Source organism: Mus pahari, chromosome 2, assembly GCF_900095145.1.
Source record: "Mus pahari chromosome 2, PAHARI_EIJ_v1.1, whole genome shotgun sequence".
Classification (NCBI taxonomy): domain Eukaryota; kingdom Metazoa; phylum Chordata; class Mammalia; order Rodentia; family Muridae; genus Mus; species Mus pahari.
The window spans coordinates 49,035,007-49,054,225 of record NC_034591.1 but is presented as its reverse complement, the minus strand read 5'-3'; the positions used below and the strand labels follow the sequence as shown (position 1 = coordinate 49,054,225).

Below are 19,219 nucleotides of genomic sequence, written 5' to 3'. Positions count from 1 at the left end.
ATGGTTATGAGCCACCATGTGGTTGCTGGGATTTGAACTCCGGACCTTCAGAAGAGCAGTCGGGTGCTCTTACCCACTGAGCCATCTCACCAGCCCCTGAACCATTTTTCTACCAAGAAGCAAATGTGAGGTCATTGTTTGTCATATCCAATAAGCAGCAAAATTCAATACCTACATACAGATCACACTGAGATTTGTAAATCAGCAGTAAATAATGCTGTGTTAATATTTATTGAAAAATAATCAAAACTGCTGATGTTCCATTTAATAGCTAAAGCCTGCAGTACTGAAATTGGGGGGGGAGGGGCTATTGTTTCAGATTCTCTGTCTTCTGAGTGTCTTTTAACTAAACATGCTTGGCGCTTTTAAGGAAGAAGATAGACTATACTAGGCTATGTTATAAATTAATTTATTTTATAGTACTGAGGATCAATTCCAGGCCCATGCATATGCTAACTAAGTTTCTACCCCTGAGCTATAATTCTCAGTCCAGGATAACCATTGCCTTGATTCCTTCAGGGTTTTGGGTCATTTTTGGTTTTTTGGTTTTTTGTTTTTTCATATTTAACATGAAAATGATCTTACACTCTTATAACATGTTTAATATTTGTTTTCTTATTTTCTTCAGTTTTTTGAGACAGGTTTTCTCTGAGTAGCCCTGGCTATCCTAGAACTCATTCTATAGAGCAGGTTGGCTTTGTACTCAGAGATCCCTTTGCTTGTGCCACTGGAGTGCTGGAATTAAAGGCATATAACACTACCACCTGGCACTTTCTGTTTTGGTTTGTTTTAATATTTTTTTTCTTAAAATATGATTTTTGTAAAGAAAGGTAATAAGAAGAGTAGAATTAACTCTAGAAGTAAACCTTTGCAGGCAACTTGTTGAAACAGTTACTTTTGGTAAAATAAAGGAATAGTTATACATGCTTTCATTTAGAAGTAATACAGATAGGATTTGAGAAATGGTGTAGTAGATAAAGCACTTGCCCTGCAAACTTGAAGGTCTGACAGATGAGGTGGCTAACAGAAATTCCAGTATTAGGGGGGCAGAGACAGTATCTCTGGGACAGGTTAGCTAGTAAACCCATCAGCAGACTCTGTGTTCAATTAGGATCTGCCTCAATGTAATGGAGCATGATAGAGGAAGACACCCAGTCTCAACTGTGGGGCTACACATACATGTGCACAATATCTGAACATATACATATATATGTATACATACACATAAATAACAAAAAATTGCTTAAATGTTAAATATGTTTTTACATGTTGTTTTAAGTTATGTGTAACAATGTGGATATGCGCAGCATTAGGAGTGCAGGTGCCTGCAGAACCAGAGACATCTGATCATTCTGGTCTGGTGTTGTAGGCAATTGTGAGCCACTTAGTGTGGGTGCTGGAAACTGAGATCAGGGTTTCCAGAAGAACAGTGCACACTCTTTAATGGCCAGCCCTTCAACTCATAGTCAGTGGTTTTCAAACTGCTGTCTGTAGGATTAGAAGGAACAGATGATTTAAAGATGAAGTGAATGGAACTTAGGGCCACTTGATACTACATCAGTAAGATCAGCTCCAAATTTGTGGGTTTGGGGTTTTGTTGTCTTAAATTTTATCTCCTGTGCATTGGTGTTTTGCCTGCACGAGTGTATGTGTGAGGCTGTCTGATCCCTGGGAACTGGAGCTACAGACAGCAGTGAGCTGCCAAGTAGATGCTGGGAATTGAACCTGGGTTTTCTGGAAAGACAGCCAGTTCTCTTAACCACTGAGCCATCTCCAGCCCCCTGTTGGTTCTTTTGAGACAAGGTTTCACTATGTAGCTTGGTTGGTATAGACTTTATTACATAGACCAGGCTGGCTTCACATTCAGAGATCAACCTGCCTCTGCCTTGCAAGAGCTCCGATTAAAGGCATATGTCACCTACCACATCTGGTGAATTTTATATTTTTTATATATTTCATTTTATAGGTTACTTATGAAAAACAAGTAAACTTTTATTGCAACAAAGTATATACTTTCCTGGAGTATATATACTTATAATATGTAATTTTCAGATACATATGATATGTATTTTGCTTTATTTCTTAGACCCTGTATTGGGCTATTTGATGAAAGGCCTATGTGAAAAGCCTCTGGCTTCTGCTGCAGCCAAAGCCATTCATAACATTTGTTCTGTTTGTCGCGATCATATGGCTCAGCACTTTAATGGACTCCTAGAAATTGCCCACTCCCTTGATTCTTTCATGTTGTCTCCCGAAGCTGCTGTGGGTTTGTTAAAAGGTTAGTAACAGTCTCTATACCATTACTTGGGGTTGTCAGCTGTAATGTACTTAGTGATTGTGAAGGTGAATTATCCATTTGGGGGAAATGTTTAATATGTGTTCATACATATTATTTTTGTAGCAAAACTTAAGCCTATCAAGTTATATCATTGCTTGAATGCCATATGTTATAGATTTGGGATAGAGGCAACACAGTCATATTAAACATACTCATGTTTGCTGCTAAGAAATGAATTTTGAGTTATATCAATGTAAAAATCATTCTGAATTCTAAATATGTACAAGAAACATATTTTAAAGCAGTTGCTAATCTTTTAAAAAGAATACTGTTAATCTGTTTAATGTAGATCAACTAATTTTATTACTTCAGTCTAGCCCTTATGTTCTTCATTTGAGTCATTTTTGTTTTTCAGGAACAGCTCTTGTCCTAGCAAGACTACCTTTGGATAAGATTACTGAATGTCTTAGTGAGTTATGTTCTGTTCAGGTTATGGCATTGAAAAAGGTGAGCCCAAATGAGTAAGGAATGAAACAAATATATAAGTAAATGTATAGAAAGTAAAGGTATAATTCTTATTCCCAAGTTAGTTATATGTTTGTTTAAAAGGCAAGAGGATGAACTGAAATGTATTAAAATTAGTAATTCTGAGTATTCGCGTAGTAGGAAACAGGCAGTTGAATGCTTGCAGCAAAGAAATGGTCTGGAAAAAGCATTATTAGATAATTTGGTAGGACTTCGAACATTAAACTCTGTTGTACAAGGCCAGAAGCTATAGGTCAGTCACTTGATATGACCTCTTGATGAAAATGAAGAAGCATAGCAAACACTGGCTTGCAAAGGCTGCTGTTAGCATAGCAATTTCTTTTTCCTGAGTATGCATACAGTTTAAAATAATAAGTAAGGGCAGACATTACCCTCTGTACTTGAGCGACTGATTCAGCAGTTAGGGACCAGCTAGGCTATATATTGAATTCTAGGTAGCCAGGACTAAATAAATAGTGACACACTCTTAAAACATAGAAACAAAACCAATGTAACAGTAAACATATCAGTCATTTTAGATACTTCACAAATATAGAAGTAAATGTTACATACTGATTTTTGAGTAACTATGAAGTTGCTATGTGTTACAAGTTTTTCAAATCTGTTATAGTACTATAAAATGACATTTTAATACATAGTCCCTTGTTGACCAAAGTATTGTTTATGTGGCAGGTGACATTCTATATTGGTGATAACCATTTAGAAGGTCCAGTGTGAAAAGACCATGTAGGTTGGCAAGTAAAACCATATCCTAGAAGCCAAGAATATTGGCACACACCTGGAATCTCCTCACCTCTGGGGGAAGATGAGGCAAGAGGGTCATGAGTTCAAGGGCAGCCTCAGCTACACAGTGAGAAGCTGTTTCAAGAAAAAAATGTGTAGTCTACCCGTTTTGTAAAGAACACTTAAGCTTTCAGCTTTTCTCCAGTTGCATTTCTAGTGCAGCAATAGTAGACACACTAGAAGTTTTAGAATTTGCCATAATGATAAATATTGCTAGCGGTATTTAAGGAATTTTAGGAGAATAAGAGACAGTTTGCTTAAAACATGCTTTAAAACAGTAATATTATATAAAGCTAAATAAAAGTTGGGTATAGTGACGCATGCCTATAATTCCAGTAGTCAAGTACTGAGGCAGAAAGATTGCTAGGAGATAGAAGCTAGCCTGGGCTGTACTTTATCTAAAAAAATCATAGGGCCTGGGTAGGTGGTAGGAGGAGAAAACTCATGTTCATAGATTATCCTGTGACCGCCACATGCATTGCAGGGCACTTACATGCCTCCCCAACCCCTAACTAAATAAATGTTTTGGGGATTTTTGGTTGTTGTTTTTAAATCTGCATATAGGGTCTGGAAAGCTAGATCAGAGGTTAAATGCACTGGCTGTTCTTGTAGAAGACCTGAGTTCAGGTTTCAGAACCCTATTCTGGCCTCCTTGGAAACCAGGCTCACACATGGTATAATTAAATACACACAGGCCAAACACTTTTCAAAAATATTTTAAAGCTATATATAAATGTTACACATATTAATATAAAGTAATAGTTTACAATTTCTATTATAGACATACCTACCCCCTCCCCTTTTTTTTGTATGTGACAGGGTTTTTCTGTATAGTCCTTGCTGTCCCAGAATTCACTCTGTAGACCAGGCTGGTCTTCACAGAGATCTTTCTGCCTCTGCCTTCTGAGTATTGGGACTAAAGGAGTGTGCCACCACTGCTATAGATATTAACTACTTTTTTTTTTTTTTTTAAAGATTTATTTATTTATTTAATGTGTATGAGTGCACTGTAACTGTACAGATGGTTGTGAGCCACCGTGTGGTTGCTGGGAATTAATTAAACTCTGGAAGAGCAATCAGTGCTCTTATCTGCTGAGCCATCTCTCCTGCCCTATAGACATTATCTTAATTAAATGAAAAAAAAAACAAACAAATAACATCATTTTATCTCCCAGAGTGATCAGATGGGTAAATACATTGATATACAGTCTAATCTAGGGTGCAACAAGGAGGAAAATAATTTTCAAGTAAAAAAATTGTATAGCATTTGAATAATTTTTTTTTTTTTTTTTTTTGGATCCTCTTAAAGAAATAAGCAGTTGAGGCAAGTGTTGTTCTATAAGGCTGTCGTCTTCTGTTACATCTTCACTGAAGATCTGTGTTAATGTCTGTCTCTGCAGCTGTTGTCTCAGGAGCCCAGCAATGGCATTTCTTCAGATCCCACTGTCTTCTTAGATCGCCTGGCAGTAATATTTAGGTAAGAAGGGAGTGTCTGGACTCCTTTTTAGAGTTAAAATAAAAGCACAAATGAAACACCAAAACAAGCAAGCCGACAGTGGTCATGCATGTCTGTCATCCCAACTCTTGGGTGATGAAGGCTCTTAGGTGATGCTGCTATTTCTCTCTGCTGGTACAGACACAATCCTTTTGAAATCATTAGTCTATATTATATGGATCCAGAAATTAATGGTCTCTTCAGTGTTGGGTGAAATAAATCCTTTGAATTCAAGAGGAGCCGTGATTAAAAAGACATTTGAGTAATGGTAACCAAAACTTTGCTGAATTGCATAGTTTATAAATTTGTGAGACTCAAAGGTAATTGGAATATCCGAGTCATGTCTGCATAGAAGCCAGTGTTGGGCATTGTTTTTGCTTACTAGCAGTTACCATCAAGTCTCTTCTGGGACTTGATGTAACGCTTTCCTTCCTTCCATAGCTAGGAGCCTCTTGTGAGCCAAGGTCTGCTAACACTGGCTTTGGTTGGTTGGTGTTTGCTTTTGTGTTTTTTAAGACAGGGTTTCTCTGTGTAGCCCTAACTGTCCTGGAACAAGTTCTGTAGACCAGGTTGGCCTCGAATTCACAGAGATCCACTTGTCTTTGCCTCCTGAGTGCCTGGCATAACAATAGCTTTTATTTTTGTGATAAATGAAAGATCATCTACAGTGATATAAACAAAGAAAATTATGATGTTACTATTAAACTTCTTAAAATTTCTTAAAAGAGTAGCGTGGAGTTGATTATTAATTATGCCGTTTCCCTTGGCTTTTCCTCAAATTAGTGGGCTGGACAACTAGACAGAGAAGTTGGAATTTTTTTCTGTGGATCATAATTTGTATCATAGGTTCAGTCTAGAACAGTGGCAAACCTCTTGGTAAGCTATAGTTCTTAGAGCCTTTTAGCTTTTCCTTTTTTGAGACAGTGTCTTACAGTGTAGCTTTGACTGGTTTGGAATTCAGTGTGTAGACCAAGCTGACCTCAAACTTACAGAAATCTGCCTGTGTCTACCTCCCAGGTGCTGGGATCAAAGGTGTGCACCACAACACCTGACTCGGCTCTTTTTAATGCTTAGGACAGTTCAGACAGTTTCTATATACTGTTACTAATTTGGAAAAACATGCAGTTAGGTTCATAAAGAGAAATAATAGAAAAAGTAGTAGTACCTGTCCTGCTGCCCACATAGCCAGAGTTGCATGGAATTCGCTTGTTCTAGTGGAAGTGAACAAGCGGCAGTTTAATATTTGTGTGTTTGTGGGATGGCTTCAATTATATTTGTATTTGCTTGAATATGCTAGAAGAAACGGTTGATGTAAGTACATGACTCTACCACCTGATATTATGAGCAGAGAGCATGGTCTAGGTTCTCAGTTAAGTTTTTTTTTTTTTTTTTTTCACTGTTTGGGGCTTTTGTCTTTTGCCAGACACACCAATCCTATTGTAGAAAATGGACAGACTCATCCATGCCAAAAAGTCATCCAGGAAGTAAGTACTGATGGGCATTCTCTTCTTTTCCGTTTAAGGCCTTGAGGACCTACCTCAGTTGAAGAGACACTGTGTTATTTGTTCATAAGGAGATGTAAACTACTGTTATGGCTTGATTTTAGGTTTAGACTTGATAATAAAATTGGTTTGGAAATGCTACTGAAAAGCTAGAAATTCTAAAAGTAACTAATTGCTAGGGAGCTTAATCAGCCCAGCACAATCTTTTTGTCAATGCTAATGACATTAGCTTCCCCTCTATGTAATATTTCCGTTAGACTTTATTCACTCAAGATAATATGAGGATCAAGAGGCATGGGATTTTTGCTTGTTAGATTGCTTGCTTGTTTTATAAATTTTGTGTATGTACAGAAGTCAGAGGGCAACCCATAGGAGTTGATTCTTCCCTTGCACTGTGTAAGTTTCGGTGGCTAGTGCCTTTACTGTTGTGCAGTCTCTACAGCCAGAGTGATGGTTTTTAGAAGTGCATTACAGACTTTAGAAGTTACATAAAGACTAGATAGCCTTAATTGTTCACTGTAGCAGATACTGCTATTTATAACCCTGTACTTTTGTTTGTCTTCCACTTCCCTGAAGCTGCCTTTAAATATTATTATTTTCTTCTGTAATTCATTTTTATCCTCACTAAGGAAGCCCGAAATTTAGGAAAATGTGTATTTTATTTTTATAAAGTTAGAGTTGGGTGTCTTGTTCTAAGTAGTCATTATGTTTCTCTTAAGAAGCAGTTTCATGTTAGTAATGGGTAACATATGAATTTGTTTATATATTTACATTCTGGCTGAATCAGGCCATCTGTACTAGTGTAAAGAGAATCTTATCCATATCACACTAGTGCGATAAAGTATGCTGTAATCCCAGTAACTGGAGAGGCTGATACAGGAAGATCACAAGTTTGAGGTCAGCCTGGGCCACACAGTGAGCTGAAGGCCAGTCTGGGCTATGGTGTAAGACTGTCTCTAATAACAACAACAATTATTATTGTTGCTGCTGTTATTGTTAATTGTTTAAGCCAAATCAGATGTTACCAATTTAGGATTATTTTCTCAGCTATTAGCTGATGTGCTTTCTTTCCTATCCTCTACCTTTTGGTTTAGATATGGCCAGTTTTGTCTGAGACTCTAAATAAGCACCGAGCTGACAATCGAATTGTAGAGCGTTGTTGTAGATGCCTGCGCTTTGCGGTTCGTTGTGTAGGCAAAGGATCTGCAGCTCTGCTACAGCCACTAGTCACACAGGTAAGTTCTCCATGAGAGGGGCAGAACTAGTCCTTCAGGCCAAAAACTTTACTGGTGAAATGAAGTCTTTTTGATAGACTAGAAAGGAAAATATATTTTAAATAAATAAATACCTAAAGTGGGTTTTGTTATATAGAGAGAAACAACCTGTATAGAAGTGGTGTGAATAGACTAGCTGAAATCATGTGAAGAGAACAACATATGCTCAGCCGCTGTGGGCCAGTGGTAAATGTTTTCATATTAATATCTTTGGGAAAAATAAAACAAGTCAAACTTTGCTGTTTCTTGGCCTAAAGACCTTTTATTCTTTCTTTTTTTTTTTTGNATATTTATACATTTATTTATAATGAAATTATGGTCTAATTATTTACAACATACAAGAAACCAGAGAATAAGTTTGTACAAAGCCAGCCCGCAAAGTATTCAAAAATGTGCAAAAATGACAGTCAGTATCTCAGACGCTTCTGGCTCACCACCAATTCCTTCACTTCCACACATCAATATTTGATACAAAAAAAGTTCTTTTGGCAAAACCCACAATACCAAGAAAAAAGGACAAGTTGCAATTCCTTTTATTCTTTCTTAACTATATTTTACTGTTCATACAAGTCTCTTTTGTCAAAAATAATTTTGATTCTCTTTTTTTCCCCCGAGTGTGTAGTATGCATGCATGCATGTGTGTAGTGGGAGTGCTGTCCAGAGTTAACAGAGAGTGCCTTCCTCAATTGATCTCTACTGTTATTACTGAGTTGGGGTTTCTCCTTTATCCTAGCTGGCTATCCTAGCTAGCTCACTCCAGGGGTGCCGACTGCCTCCCAAGTGTTGGAAACACTGGTGGCTGCCACACCTGCCCGACTTTTACATGGATTCTAGGGATCTGAACTCTGCTCCTAATGATTGTACTTTATCCTTGAGTCATCTCCCCAGTCACACTTGATTCCTTTAAGATTGGCAAGTAATTGTGATGGTATGATTTGCTGAATAGTAATATTTAGACCTGTTTGAGACACTTAACCTTAGATCATTAAGTAGTTGTGTTGATGTTAACCCGTCAGTGTTAGAATAGCACATTTAAACTTTATGGTTGTTGGGTGGGCATTTTGTGCTATGCTACTGTCAAATTAGGGTTAGCAGATTGACTAATCCAGAGAGACCTACACTTATACAAACGAAAACAGGGCTGGGCATGGTGGCACATAACTTTAATCCTAGACAGTAAGACTGTTTGGGAAATACTACTCTATGTCCTAAATTGCTTGAAGTTGAAGTATTTGACACTTCTTTGTCTTTGGAAGGAAACCAGTCAAAGGCATGAAAGAAGTCTTTAAAGAGAAAACTTGAAAGTTAAGAAATAGATCCTTGTGTTTCACAATGTGTTCCAACAAAATGTACTACTTAGCCTTTAAGAGAAAAGCCCCGCCTGAATTTCTTCTTGGAGAATGATTCTTCAGACTCTTCAGATACTTTGTGAAGGGTGAGGCATGAAGTTGATTGGGTGATTTCTTGTTGCAGATGGTGAATGTGTACCATGTACATCAGCATTCCTGTTTCCTGTACCTTGGCAGTATCCTTGTGGATGAGTACGGCATGGAAGAAGGCTGTCGGCAGGGATTGTTAGACATGCTCCAGGTGTGTTGTCCTTGGAGAGAACAGGCCAGGCCTTGAGGACATGGATGCCTTTGTTGTGTCTTCTTTATTCCTGTCACATCCACAGCATGTTGATTTTCTAATATCAGGGAGATAGACACTTGGTAATTGTTTCTCTTTTTTCTATTTATTTTAGACAGGGTCTCACTGTATGGCCTGGAACTCACTCTGTAGACCAGACTGGTCTCACATTCAGAGATCCGCTTGCCCCTGCCTTCTAAGTACTAGGATTACAAGCTTACACCACTGTGTCTGGCTTTTTCATTTCTCCCTACATTTGTTGGGGTGTGGGGCACGCATACCACCTCAGAGTGTGGAAGTCAGAAGACAGCTTGTAGGAGTTGGTTCTCTCCTTCCATCATGTAGGTCAGAAGATCAAACTCAGATATCGGGTTTGGTGACTAGGCTGTATCTAGTGCATATGTACAGTGTCTTTACTTAAGCTGGGGCTAAAACGATGACCCAGAGGGTGAGAGCACTTGCTGTTCTTTCAGAGGACCCGAGTTTGGTTGCCAACATTCACTTGGCTTACAGCCATCTATAGATCTGACTTCCAAAGACACCAGGCACATGGAGGGTGTACATACAGAACATGCAGACAGAACATTCAATACACATACGTGCTTTGAAAGAAAGAACTTTAAATATTCATTTCTGTGCCAAGTATGGTGTCTCATGACTGCGGGCATTTTGTGAGTTGAAAGCCAGTCTGAGCTGCATAACAAAATCTTTTCTCAAAGGCGTAGGGACTTGAATTTGAATTCTCAGGTCCCAAGTAATAAAAGCAGTAGCATACATCTGCATTTCCTGCCAGACACAGTAGCGCAGACATCTGTGATCTCAGGCAATGGTCCTGTGGGAATTGAAGATCTCAGAACAGGATGGTTTATGCAAGCAGAAAAAAGAGACTCCATCTCAAGCAAGGTGGAAGGTGCGGATACATGCCTAACTTAGGTTGCCATCTGACTACCACATTCATATATACACAAACAAACTTTGAAAAATTCTATGAAATACTCAAATATGATAGCTCATGGCTGTAATCTCTTTAAGGAAGCTGAATCAAGAGGATTACTGTGACTTTTTGAGACCAACCTGAGTATACTGTGACTCCAGTTTCAGGAGTTCTGTGACACCATATTCTAAAATAAATAGATCTTAAAAGGGGAAACTGGACATAATCATTTGTCAGTCAGAGATTCAGTCTGTTTACTATGATCAACTGAAATCTGTACTTTTCATCTCTTTCTGAAGTGTGTTGTGTGTGTGGTATGCATATCATTATGTGCACACATGCTTGCGTGTGTGTGTGTGTGTGTAGGTGTGTGCACTGGGGCACACATTCGGAGAACTCTGTCTGTTGCCTTGAGACAGGGCCTCTCACTGAAACAGAAGCTCACTTTTTCCACAAGGCTGGCTGGCTAGGAAGCACTTAGGACCTGCTTGTCTGTGCCCGCCAATTCAGGTAAAGGAGACCCAGACTCAGTTCCTCATGTGCGCATAGCAAATGTCTTCCCCACTGAGTTGTCTCCTCCTTCAGGCCCTGACTCAGAACCTTTTTTGGTTTTGGTTTTGTTTCTTTTAAAAAACACAAGAATGTGTTTTATGAATGAGGCAAGGGTTCTCTTTCCCTAATCTACTTATTATGGTCTTGTCATTGTGCTTCTTCTACTCTTTGTATTTGCTATAGTGTTTGGCAAGTCTGAATATTGTGACATTTATGTATAAGCATTTGTTTTTAAATTACTGTCCCATTCTAGGCGCTATGCATTCCCACCTTTCAGCTCCTAGAACAGCAGAATGGCCTCCAAAATCACCCTGACACTGTAGATGACCTATTCAGGCTAGCCACCCGGTAAGTCCTTCTGAAGAACAAGACTTTTTATGTTAATTGCTCATCCCTTGTCACTTTTTCATTTTGACATCTGGCATTTTATTATTATTTTTTCTATAAAATGAGGTCATTGGGAAAAGTGTATTAATGATTCATAATCTCTTTGTCAGCAGAGAATGGAGGTATTGGGTGGGAGCAGAGAAGAAGGAATATTCCCAAGATAAAAATGCATTTAGATGGGCTAGAAATGTTTCATTGGAAACTCTGGGCTCAAAACTCACCATCAAGCCAGGCGTGGTGGCGCATGCCTTTGATCCCAGCGCTCGGGAGGCAGAGGCAGGAGGCAGAGGCAGGCGAATTTCCGAGTTCGAGGCTAGCCTGGTCTACAAAGTGAGTTCCAGGACAGCCAGGGCTATACAGAGAAACCCTGTCTCAAAAAAAAAAAAAAAAAACACCAAAACAAAACAAAAAAACCTCACCATCAAATGAAATAAAAAATAGTGCTTAATGTCTTAGGGGTACTATTGCTGTGATGAAACACCATGACCAAAAGCAACTTGGAGAAGAAAGGGTTTATTTCACTCCCAGTTCCATAGCACAGTTCATTATCAAAAGCAGCACGAGGGCAGCTGCTAATGTAGAGGAGTGCTTATTGGCCTGCCTCCCATGGCTTGCTTAGCTTGCTTTCTTATAGAACCCAGGACTGTTAGGCAAGGGATGACCCCACCCTCCATAGGCTGGTCCCTCCAACATCAGTCACTAATTAAGAAAATGCTCTACAGATTTGTCTACAGCCTAATCTTACGGAGGCATTTTCTGCGTTGAGACTCTCTCCTCTGATGTCTCTAGCTTGTGTCAAGTTGACATAAACTAGGCAGCACACCAGATAATTCCCAGTAGTGTTCCTGCCTTATGATGGGTGCTCTATCTCATGATTTCACTTCTTTCTAACTACTTCTTGGAGAAGCTGTTCATCCTTCATATAAAATCATATCTTAGAACCAATAAGTGCCGTGTTTGTTGTTGATTGATTGGTTGGTTTGTTTAAAGACAGGGTCTCTCTGTGTGTCCCTGACTGGCCTAAAACTTCACCGTGTAGACCAGGCTAGCTGAGAACTGCTTGCTGGAATTAAAGATGTACACCACCGTGCCCAGCTTCCTCTGACTGTGTTAATTACTTTCCCCCTGGCAAGCAGATGAAGGAAGAAAGGGTGTATTTTGCTTACAGTTTGTTATAGTCTGTCATGGAGGGGAAGTTAGAGCAGTAGGAGCTTGAAGCAGCTGGTCTCACTGCATCCACTTCAAATAGCAGAGAGCAGTGAATTCGTGCTTAGATGACTTTCTCCTTTTTATGCAGCCCAAGATCCCAACCCAAAGAGTGGTGCCACCCACAGTGTACACCTACACAGAGTGGGTTTTCCCACCTCAGTTAACCTAATCAAGATAATCCCTCACAGGAATGCTCAGAATCCTGTCTCCCAGGTGATTATAGATCTCATTGAGTTAAAATTGAGATTAACCATTTCACTGTTCCCCCCCCTCCTTTATAAATAAGAGTTCACAGCACAATTCAGTGAAAAGTATAGTTTATCTGTTTGTTTTGTTGTCCTGATATGTACACAACTCCCTACACACACACACACACACACACACACACACACACACTCTCCTCCAGAGTGGCCCATTTATTAAAATTCATTCGCCCACATTTATGTATTATTGAAATCAAAGTCTAGGGTGGACATTGGGATTCACTTTTGATGTTGTACATTCTGGGTTTTCAGAAGGGTCCAATGACTAGTTACCAGTATAATATTATAAAAAGTATTTGGTGCTCCGTTTTAACCACCTTCCCTATTACTCCTAGCAGCCAGTGGTTTTTGTCCTGTTCCTCCGCTGCTTTTGTAGCCTAATCTTGTTGTTAATACCTAATCTCCTCTCACATACTAGATTTATTCAGCGAAGCCCTGTCACCTTGCTGAGGAGCCAGGTTGTCATCCCAATCTTACAGTGGGCCATTGCATCGACCACCTTGGACCACCGAGATGCCAATTCCAGTGTCATGAGATTCCTCCGAGACCTCATCCACACAGGAGTAGCCAATGATGTGAGTATAAACATACCTTTTCTGCTCCATGGCCTTTTCTCTTGTTTGTGTTCTTGATTTGTTTTAGTTGACCTATAAGGGATCGGCCACTGATCATCAAGCTACTAACTTCTAGATCTCATGTGTCTGTTAAGTGCTGTAGGCTGTACAAAAGAGCATTAAGCCATCTCTGCTTCTAGTTATCTGTTTTCTTACAGCATGAAGAAGATTTTGAATTGCGAAAGGAACTCATTGGACAGGTGATGAGCCAGCTTGGCCAGCAGCTTGTCAGCCAGCTGCTCCACACATGCTGCTTTTGTCTTCCCCCCTACACCCTACCCGACGTGGCTGAAGTGCTCTGGGAGATCATGCAAGTTGACAGACCGGTAAGGTATCTATTCTATAGATAAGGTATCTATTCTATAGGTCAAAGCCTGATAAGCTTTGCTTCCTTGAAATTGGCCCTAAGTTGGAACCAGCTATACTGTGTATGTTCTTGGAACCAAACTTAGGCATATTGCTAAGCTCAATTTCAAAGTAAAGGGACCCATAGAAAGCCAGCATTTAATTCATCATAGGGTTCTTGAAAGTATGTTTTGTCATTGCCGTGAGGTTTATAATGTATATCACCAGAAGTAAGTACCAGGCTTCGGGCTCACGTGTGTCTAGTCTGTAGGAAATCTGTACATTTGTGTGAGATCCCTGCATATTAGTTATATCCAATTAGATTATTCAGTGTACCATCACTCTGGAATCTGTAGTGGACTATAAATTAGTGGATACAAATATTAAAAGTAAACCACAGTATATATACCTGGATTGATTTCCCCTTTGGGTCTACTTGACCAGGTCCTTTTTCCAGTTGAATATTTAAAAGTGGAGTTGCTGCTCGTACACGATAGTTGCACCTTCATGCTCAGTGGGTAACAGTGACTACAGACAGATGGCTTTCTCTTCCTTCAAGTGATTTCAGTACTAGCCACAGTCATAAATATTATTGTATATATTACATAAAAAATTTAATTTATTTTTATTTTATGGGTATATGTGAATTCCTGCATGTATGTAAACAACACATGTGCCTAGTACCTGCAAGAGTCTGAAGAGGGTGTCAATTCCCTTGGAACTGGGCTGCTGTGTGAGTGCTGGGAACCAAACCAGAGTCATTTCTCCAGCTACTATGTCAGAACTTTAAGCATAGTGACACTGTATAATAACCTATGAATTATTTTTGAAAAATATGATTTATAATTTTTAATGTCAATGCGTAAGCCATTTAGGAAAATATACGTAGAACTGTCTTACAGAACCAATAAGTAAATAATAAAAATACATAATGGCACCCAGAGTTGCCATTGTTATTTTCTCAGTGCGCATGTTCAGAGACAGACAGTACAACAAAACTGGAGTCTAAAGTCATATGTATATTAACTCATATTATATGTATGCTTTCTATATCAACTGACCCAGATCTATCACACATCTATGACTCTTCTCAGGAAATAACAGAACAAATATAAAGGGTGTGTGTGTGTGTGTGTGTGTGTGTGTGTTGATGACAAAGTGTTTCTGTGGTGATCACTACCAATATAACCATGGTTTAAAGGAACTTTTTAAAAGCATGGTTTAGGCAAATCAAATTTAGTTAATTATGAAGTTTTAGCATGTTCCTAATTATCACAATTCACAGTAGTAGCAAAAGTTTGATAGATAGATAGATAGATAGATACCCCAAGTAGGAGGTCCATTTAGGCCATGGTACCATTATGAAGACTTGTAAAGGAAAAAAAACTTAACCGCTTGTAGTGGCTATTCCTGGTTGTCAACTTGACTATATTTGAAATGAACTACAATCCAGAATTGGAAGGCTCACCAGTGACCCTAATCTGGAGGCTGGGAGATAGAAGTTTCTGATCTGGATCTTGGTATGGAGATCTTGAGACACAGTGGTGATTGAATCCAGAAGATTAAGACAGGGAGATCTCCGAGTCCAAGGTCATCTGGGATTAAAGGTGTGGTGGCACACACCTTTAATCAGGGCTACACCTTCTGCTGGGGACCATATAAGGACATTGGAAGAAGGGAGTTGGGCTCTCGCTCTTTTGCCTTCTTGCGGTGTGGGACTCAGCAATTGCTTGATCCTTGGACTTCCATTCACAGCTACTACTGAACCATTGTTGGGATTTGGACTGCAGACTGTAAGTCATCAATAAATTCCTTTACTATATAGAGACTATCTGCAAGTTCTGTGACTCTAGAGAACCCTGACTAATACACCGCTGAATTCCAGATTCTTTATTTTTCTATGGTGACAAATGCCTTTAATCCTAGTACTTGGGAGGCAAAGGCAAGCATATTTCTGAGTTTCAGGACAGCCAGGGCTACACAATGAAACCCTGTCTTGGAAAAAGAAACAAACAAACAAAAAAACAAAATTAAAATAAAATAAATAATGCAGGTACATAATTGCACATACCTGAAACCCCAGCTAATCTCAGCACCTAGGAGCCAGAGGCAGGAGGATCACTCCAGGTTTGAGGCAAACCTAATTGTATAGTGGGTTTCAGGGCAGCCAAAGGTTTATGTTTAGGCCATGTCACAGAGACAGTGTAAGTGTAGAGAGAAGAGAATGTGTGTATGTTTGTCAGTGTGTGTGTGTGTGTGTGTGTGTGTGTTGTTGATGTTTAATTTGTTTATTTTTCTTAAGACAGAATCTGACTATATAGTCTAGGCTAGTCTGGAATTCCCTATGTTACCCAAGCTTGCCAGAAACACTCAATTCTCCTGCATCTATCTTTCAAGTGCTGGGATTCATGACATGGGTCTCCGTGCCTTGCTTGATCTCACTATTTAAAATGTAAGCTAGAGAGATGGCTCAGCAGTTAAGAATACTGACTGTTCTTCCAGAGGGCCTGGGTTTAATTCCCAGCATCCACATGGTGGCTCATCTGTAAATCTAGTTCCAGGGGATCTGACACCCTTTTCTGGCCCCCTAGAGCACTGTGATCATGTGTTACACAGACATGTATGTAGGCAAAATACCCACCCATACATACACATATAATAAAAATTAGGCCATACACTGTGGGACACTCATCAATATTTCCAATTATACCTACCTGGCTTGTCTATAACACCCACAAGTGTTCTTTCAGTTCTTTATTCTTTGATTTGATCTTTCCTTAGTTCTTCCCATCTTCTCAAGGTTAGAGCAGGAAAATGCTAATAGCACCTTTCTTACCATCTCTTTTTTTCCTTGGTTTCTCTGGTGTCCAGATATTTACTTTGAATTGCTTTTGGTCTTTAAACTCAAGAGTTTTCTGGCACACAGCAATTTTTTTAGGAATAGACCAAGAGTCTCATCCAGAAAAGACTTCACTTGCAAGATATGGCTGACCTCTGTCTCTCTGAAGAGAAGCTAGACCTGCATTTGCAGAGCTCATCAACTCAAGAGTGTTTGAAGGCCTAAGATAGTATTTTGTTAATTTTATTTAGTCCAACTAAAGGGAACTCTGGAGTTGGTTGGTATCTTTAGGGAGCAAGGTAAATAATCTTAAAACTCTCATTCAATTTCTCTATGCAGACTTTCTGTCGGTGGCTAGAGAATTCCTTGAAAGGTTTGCCAAAAGAGACAACAGTGGGAGCTGTCACAGTGACACATAAACAACTTACAGATTTCCACAAGCAAGTCACTAGGTGAGTGATACTGGGGCCTTGTGAATAGAAGATAGTGGTAGTGTTATGTACAAAACGCCTCTGCTTAGATTTGAATTCCCTCAGTTGGTATAGAATGTCAATGGATAGCAACATCACCATGGTGTGTGTGTGTGTGTGTGTGTGTGTGTGTGTGTGTGTGCGCGCGCGCGCGCACGCATACTTTGTGGTTTCCACATAGTATTCATGGCAATAACTTTTTTTTTAGTATAAAATAAAGTTTATTTGGGGGCTTGAGAAGGGAGTAGAGGCAGAGAAAGAGAGGGGACAGAAGGACAGAGAGAGGGGGAACATCATGGCAGTAACTTCCTTTGTATTTTATAACTGTTAACCTTTCTCTGGTAGGTAGAACCTTTAAAATCTTGACTAAATGTTAAGCACAGGCTTCTGTTCTTACACTTGTGCAATGATGTGTGGCAAGGTTGATAATGTCAGGGGAAAAACCTGGAAATACAGTAACGATCCATCAATAGAGAGTGGTTAAATAATTCATCATATGTCTACTCTAGTAAATAGTCACCAAAAAAGAAATACATGTGCTAGATGAGAGATTGTACAAACCAGGCAAGGTGACACGTGCCTTAATTTTACTTTTGTTTTGTCCACAATGAGGAAGGAACATCATGTTGGATGGACATAGAAGAACAAAGTTGTTTACCTCATGGTGGCCAGGAAGCAGAGACAGACGGGAAGGGCCAGGATAAGAGGACACTGTGTACTTTAAAAGGCTGGGGATCTAGAAGAACGCTTGCTGCTCTTCTAGAGCAAGTTAAAACCGTAGCTCCATCATAGGCAGCTCACAAACTAATCATAGCTCTGAAGATCTGGAAGGAAAGTTATGGTGTAGGAGCCTGAGGAGGCTTGGTATATTTCACTTGCAGTCAGGAAGCAGAAAGAGTTGAATGCTGGTATTTAGCTGGTTTTCTTTTGTATTCAGCCACATTTAGGGTGGGTTTTCCCACTTCAGTTAACCCAGCTTAAAAACTTGACACACACGCCCAGAGAGTTGTCTCAGGTGATTCTAGAGCCTGTCAGGTTGACAACTAACCTCAGCCATTGTGAGTGTATATGCCCATTTCATTTTTTTGTTAGTGCACATTGCTTCTCTTCTTGTCTACTGTGAACGATGCTGGTATAAAAAACATTGTTATAAACATGGATGCACACATACCTCCTAAAACATGGAAGTGTGAGCCCCAGTGTAGGACAAAAACCTTTAATCCCAGCACTACTACTACTACTACTACTACTACTAATACTAATACTAATAATAATAATAATAATAATAATAAACAACTATGACACTATTAAAAGTAAATTTTTTTTTTCACCAAGACAGGGTTTTTCTGTGTAGCTCTGGCAGTACTAGAACTCTGTAGACCAGGGTGACCTGGAACTCAGAGATCTACCTGCCTCAGCCTCTCAAGTACTGGAATTAAAAGCATGTGCCACCACCACCCAGCAAAGTGTTTTATTGTGGGCCCTTTGTTTTTGTTTTTGTTTGATTGTTTTGAGACAGGGTTTCTCTGTGTCTCCTGACTCTTGATAGTAGCCACTCGAGCAGTTCAAACCTAGCACGAGCTAGTATTTCATTTGCTTATTGGATATTTGTATCTTTAAAAACTGTCTTAAGTCCCATAACCTTTTTTTTTTTTTTTTTTTTTGTGGTTATTTTTGACTTTTGAGATAAGATCCTACTGTGTAACACAGGCTGGCTACAACTTACTTATACGGTGACCCTCCCACGGTGGCCTCTGTGCTGCTGGGATTAATGGTGGAAGGTTTCAGTGTGTTGTTGGGTTGAGGAAATTGCTTCTGTGTTTGGCCTATTAACTCCCTACTAGAAACATGATATGCAGAGAAAGCTCTTCTCATTCCTTTGAGCTCTGTTGATTGTGTCCTTTGATGCTCAGTGAAGACATGCATGTTCAGGTTTTAATCTTTGCAGTGCTAGGGATAGAACCTAGGATATTACGTGTGTCTTGCAAGTATTTTGTCACTGACTTGTTTTGCTGTGTTCTTCAAGTTTTATTTATTTATTTTTTGGTTTTGGTTTTGGGTTGTTTTTTTTTTTTTTTTTTTTTTTTTTTTTTTTTTTT

General features: G+C 39.3%; 1 protein-coding gene across 2 annotated transcripts in view; it reads left to right on the top strand.

Moving 5' to 3' along the window:
• Tnpo3 (transportin 3) overlaps positions 1-19,219 on the top strand; it is a 71,195-nt gene that overhangs the window by 43,925 nt on the left and 8,051 nt on the right. For both annotated transcript variants that reach the window (XM_021191385.2, XM_021191387.2), the window contains 10 exons: positions 2,087-2,278; positions 2,694-2,785; positions 5,008-5,084; positions 6,526-6,586; positions 7,699-7,839; positions 9,352-9,468; positions 11,247-11,341; positions 13,271-13,427; positions 13,625-13,792; positions 16,990-17,102. In XM_021191385.2, the coding sequence (XP_021047044.1) occupies positions 2,087-2,278; positions 2,694-2,785; positions 5,008-5,084; positions 6,526-6,586; positions 7,699-7,839; positions 9,352-9,468; positions 11,247-11,341; positions 13,271-13,427; positions 13,625-13,792; positions 16,990-17,102 (1,213 nt within the window). The remainder of the gene's footprint in view (positions 1-2,086; positions 2,279-2,693; positions 2,786-5,007; positions 5,085-6,525; positions 6,587-7,698; positions 7,840-9,351; positions 9,469-11,246; positions 11,342-13,270; positions 13,428-13,624; positions 13,793-16,989; positions 17,103-19,219) is intronic.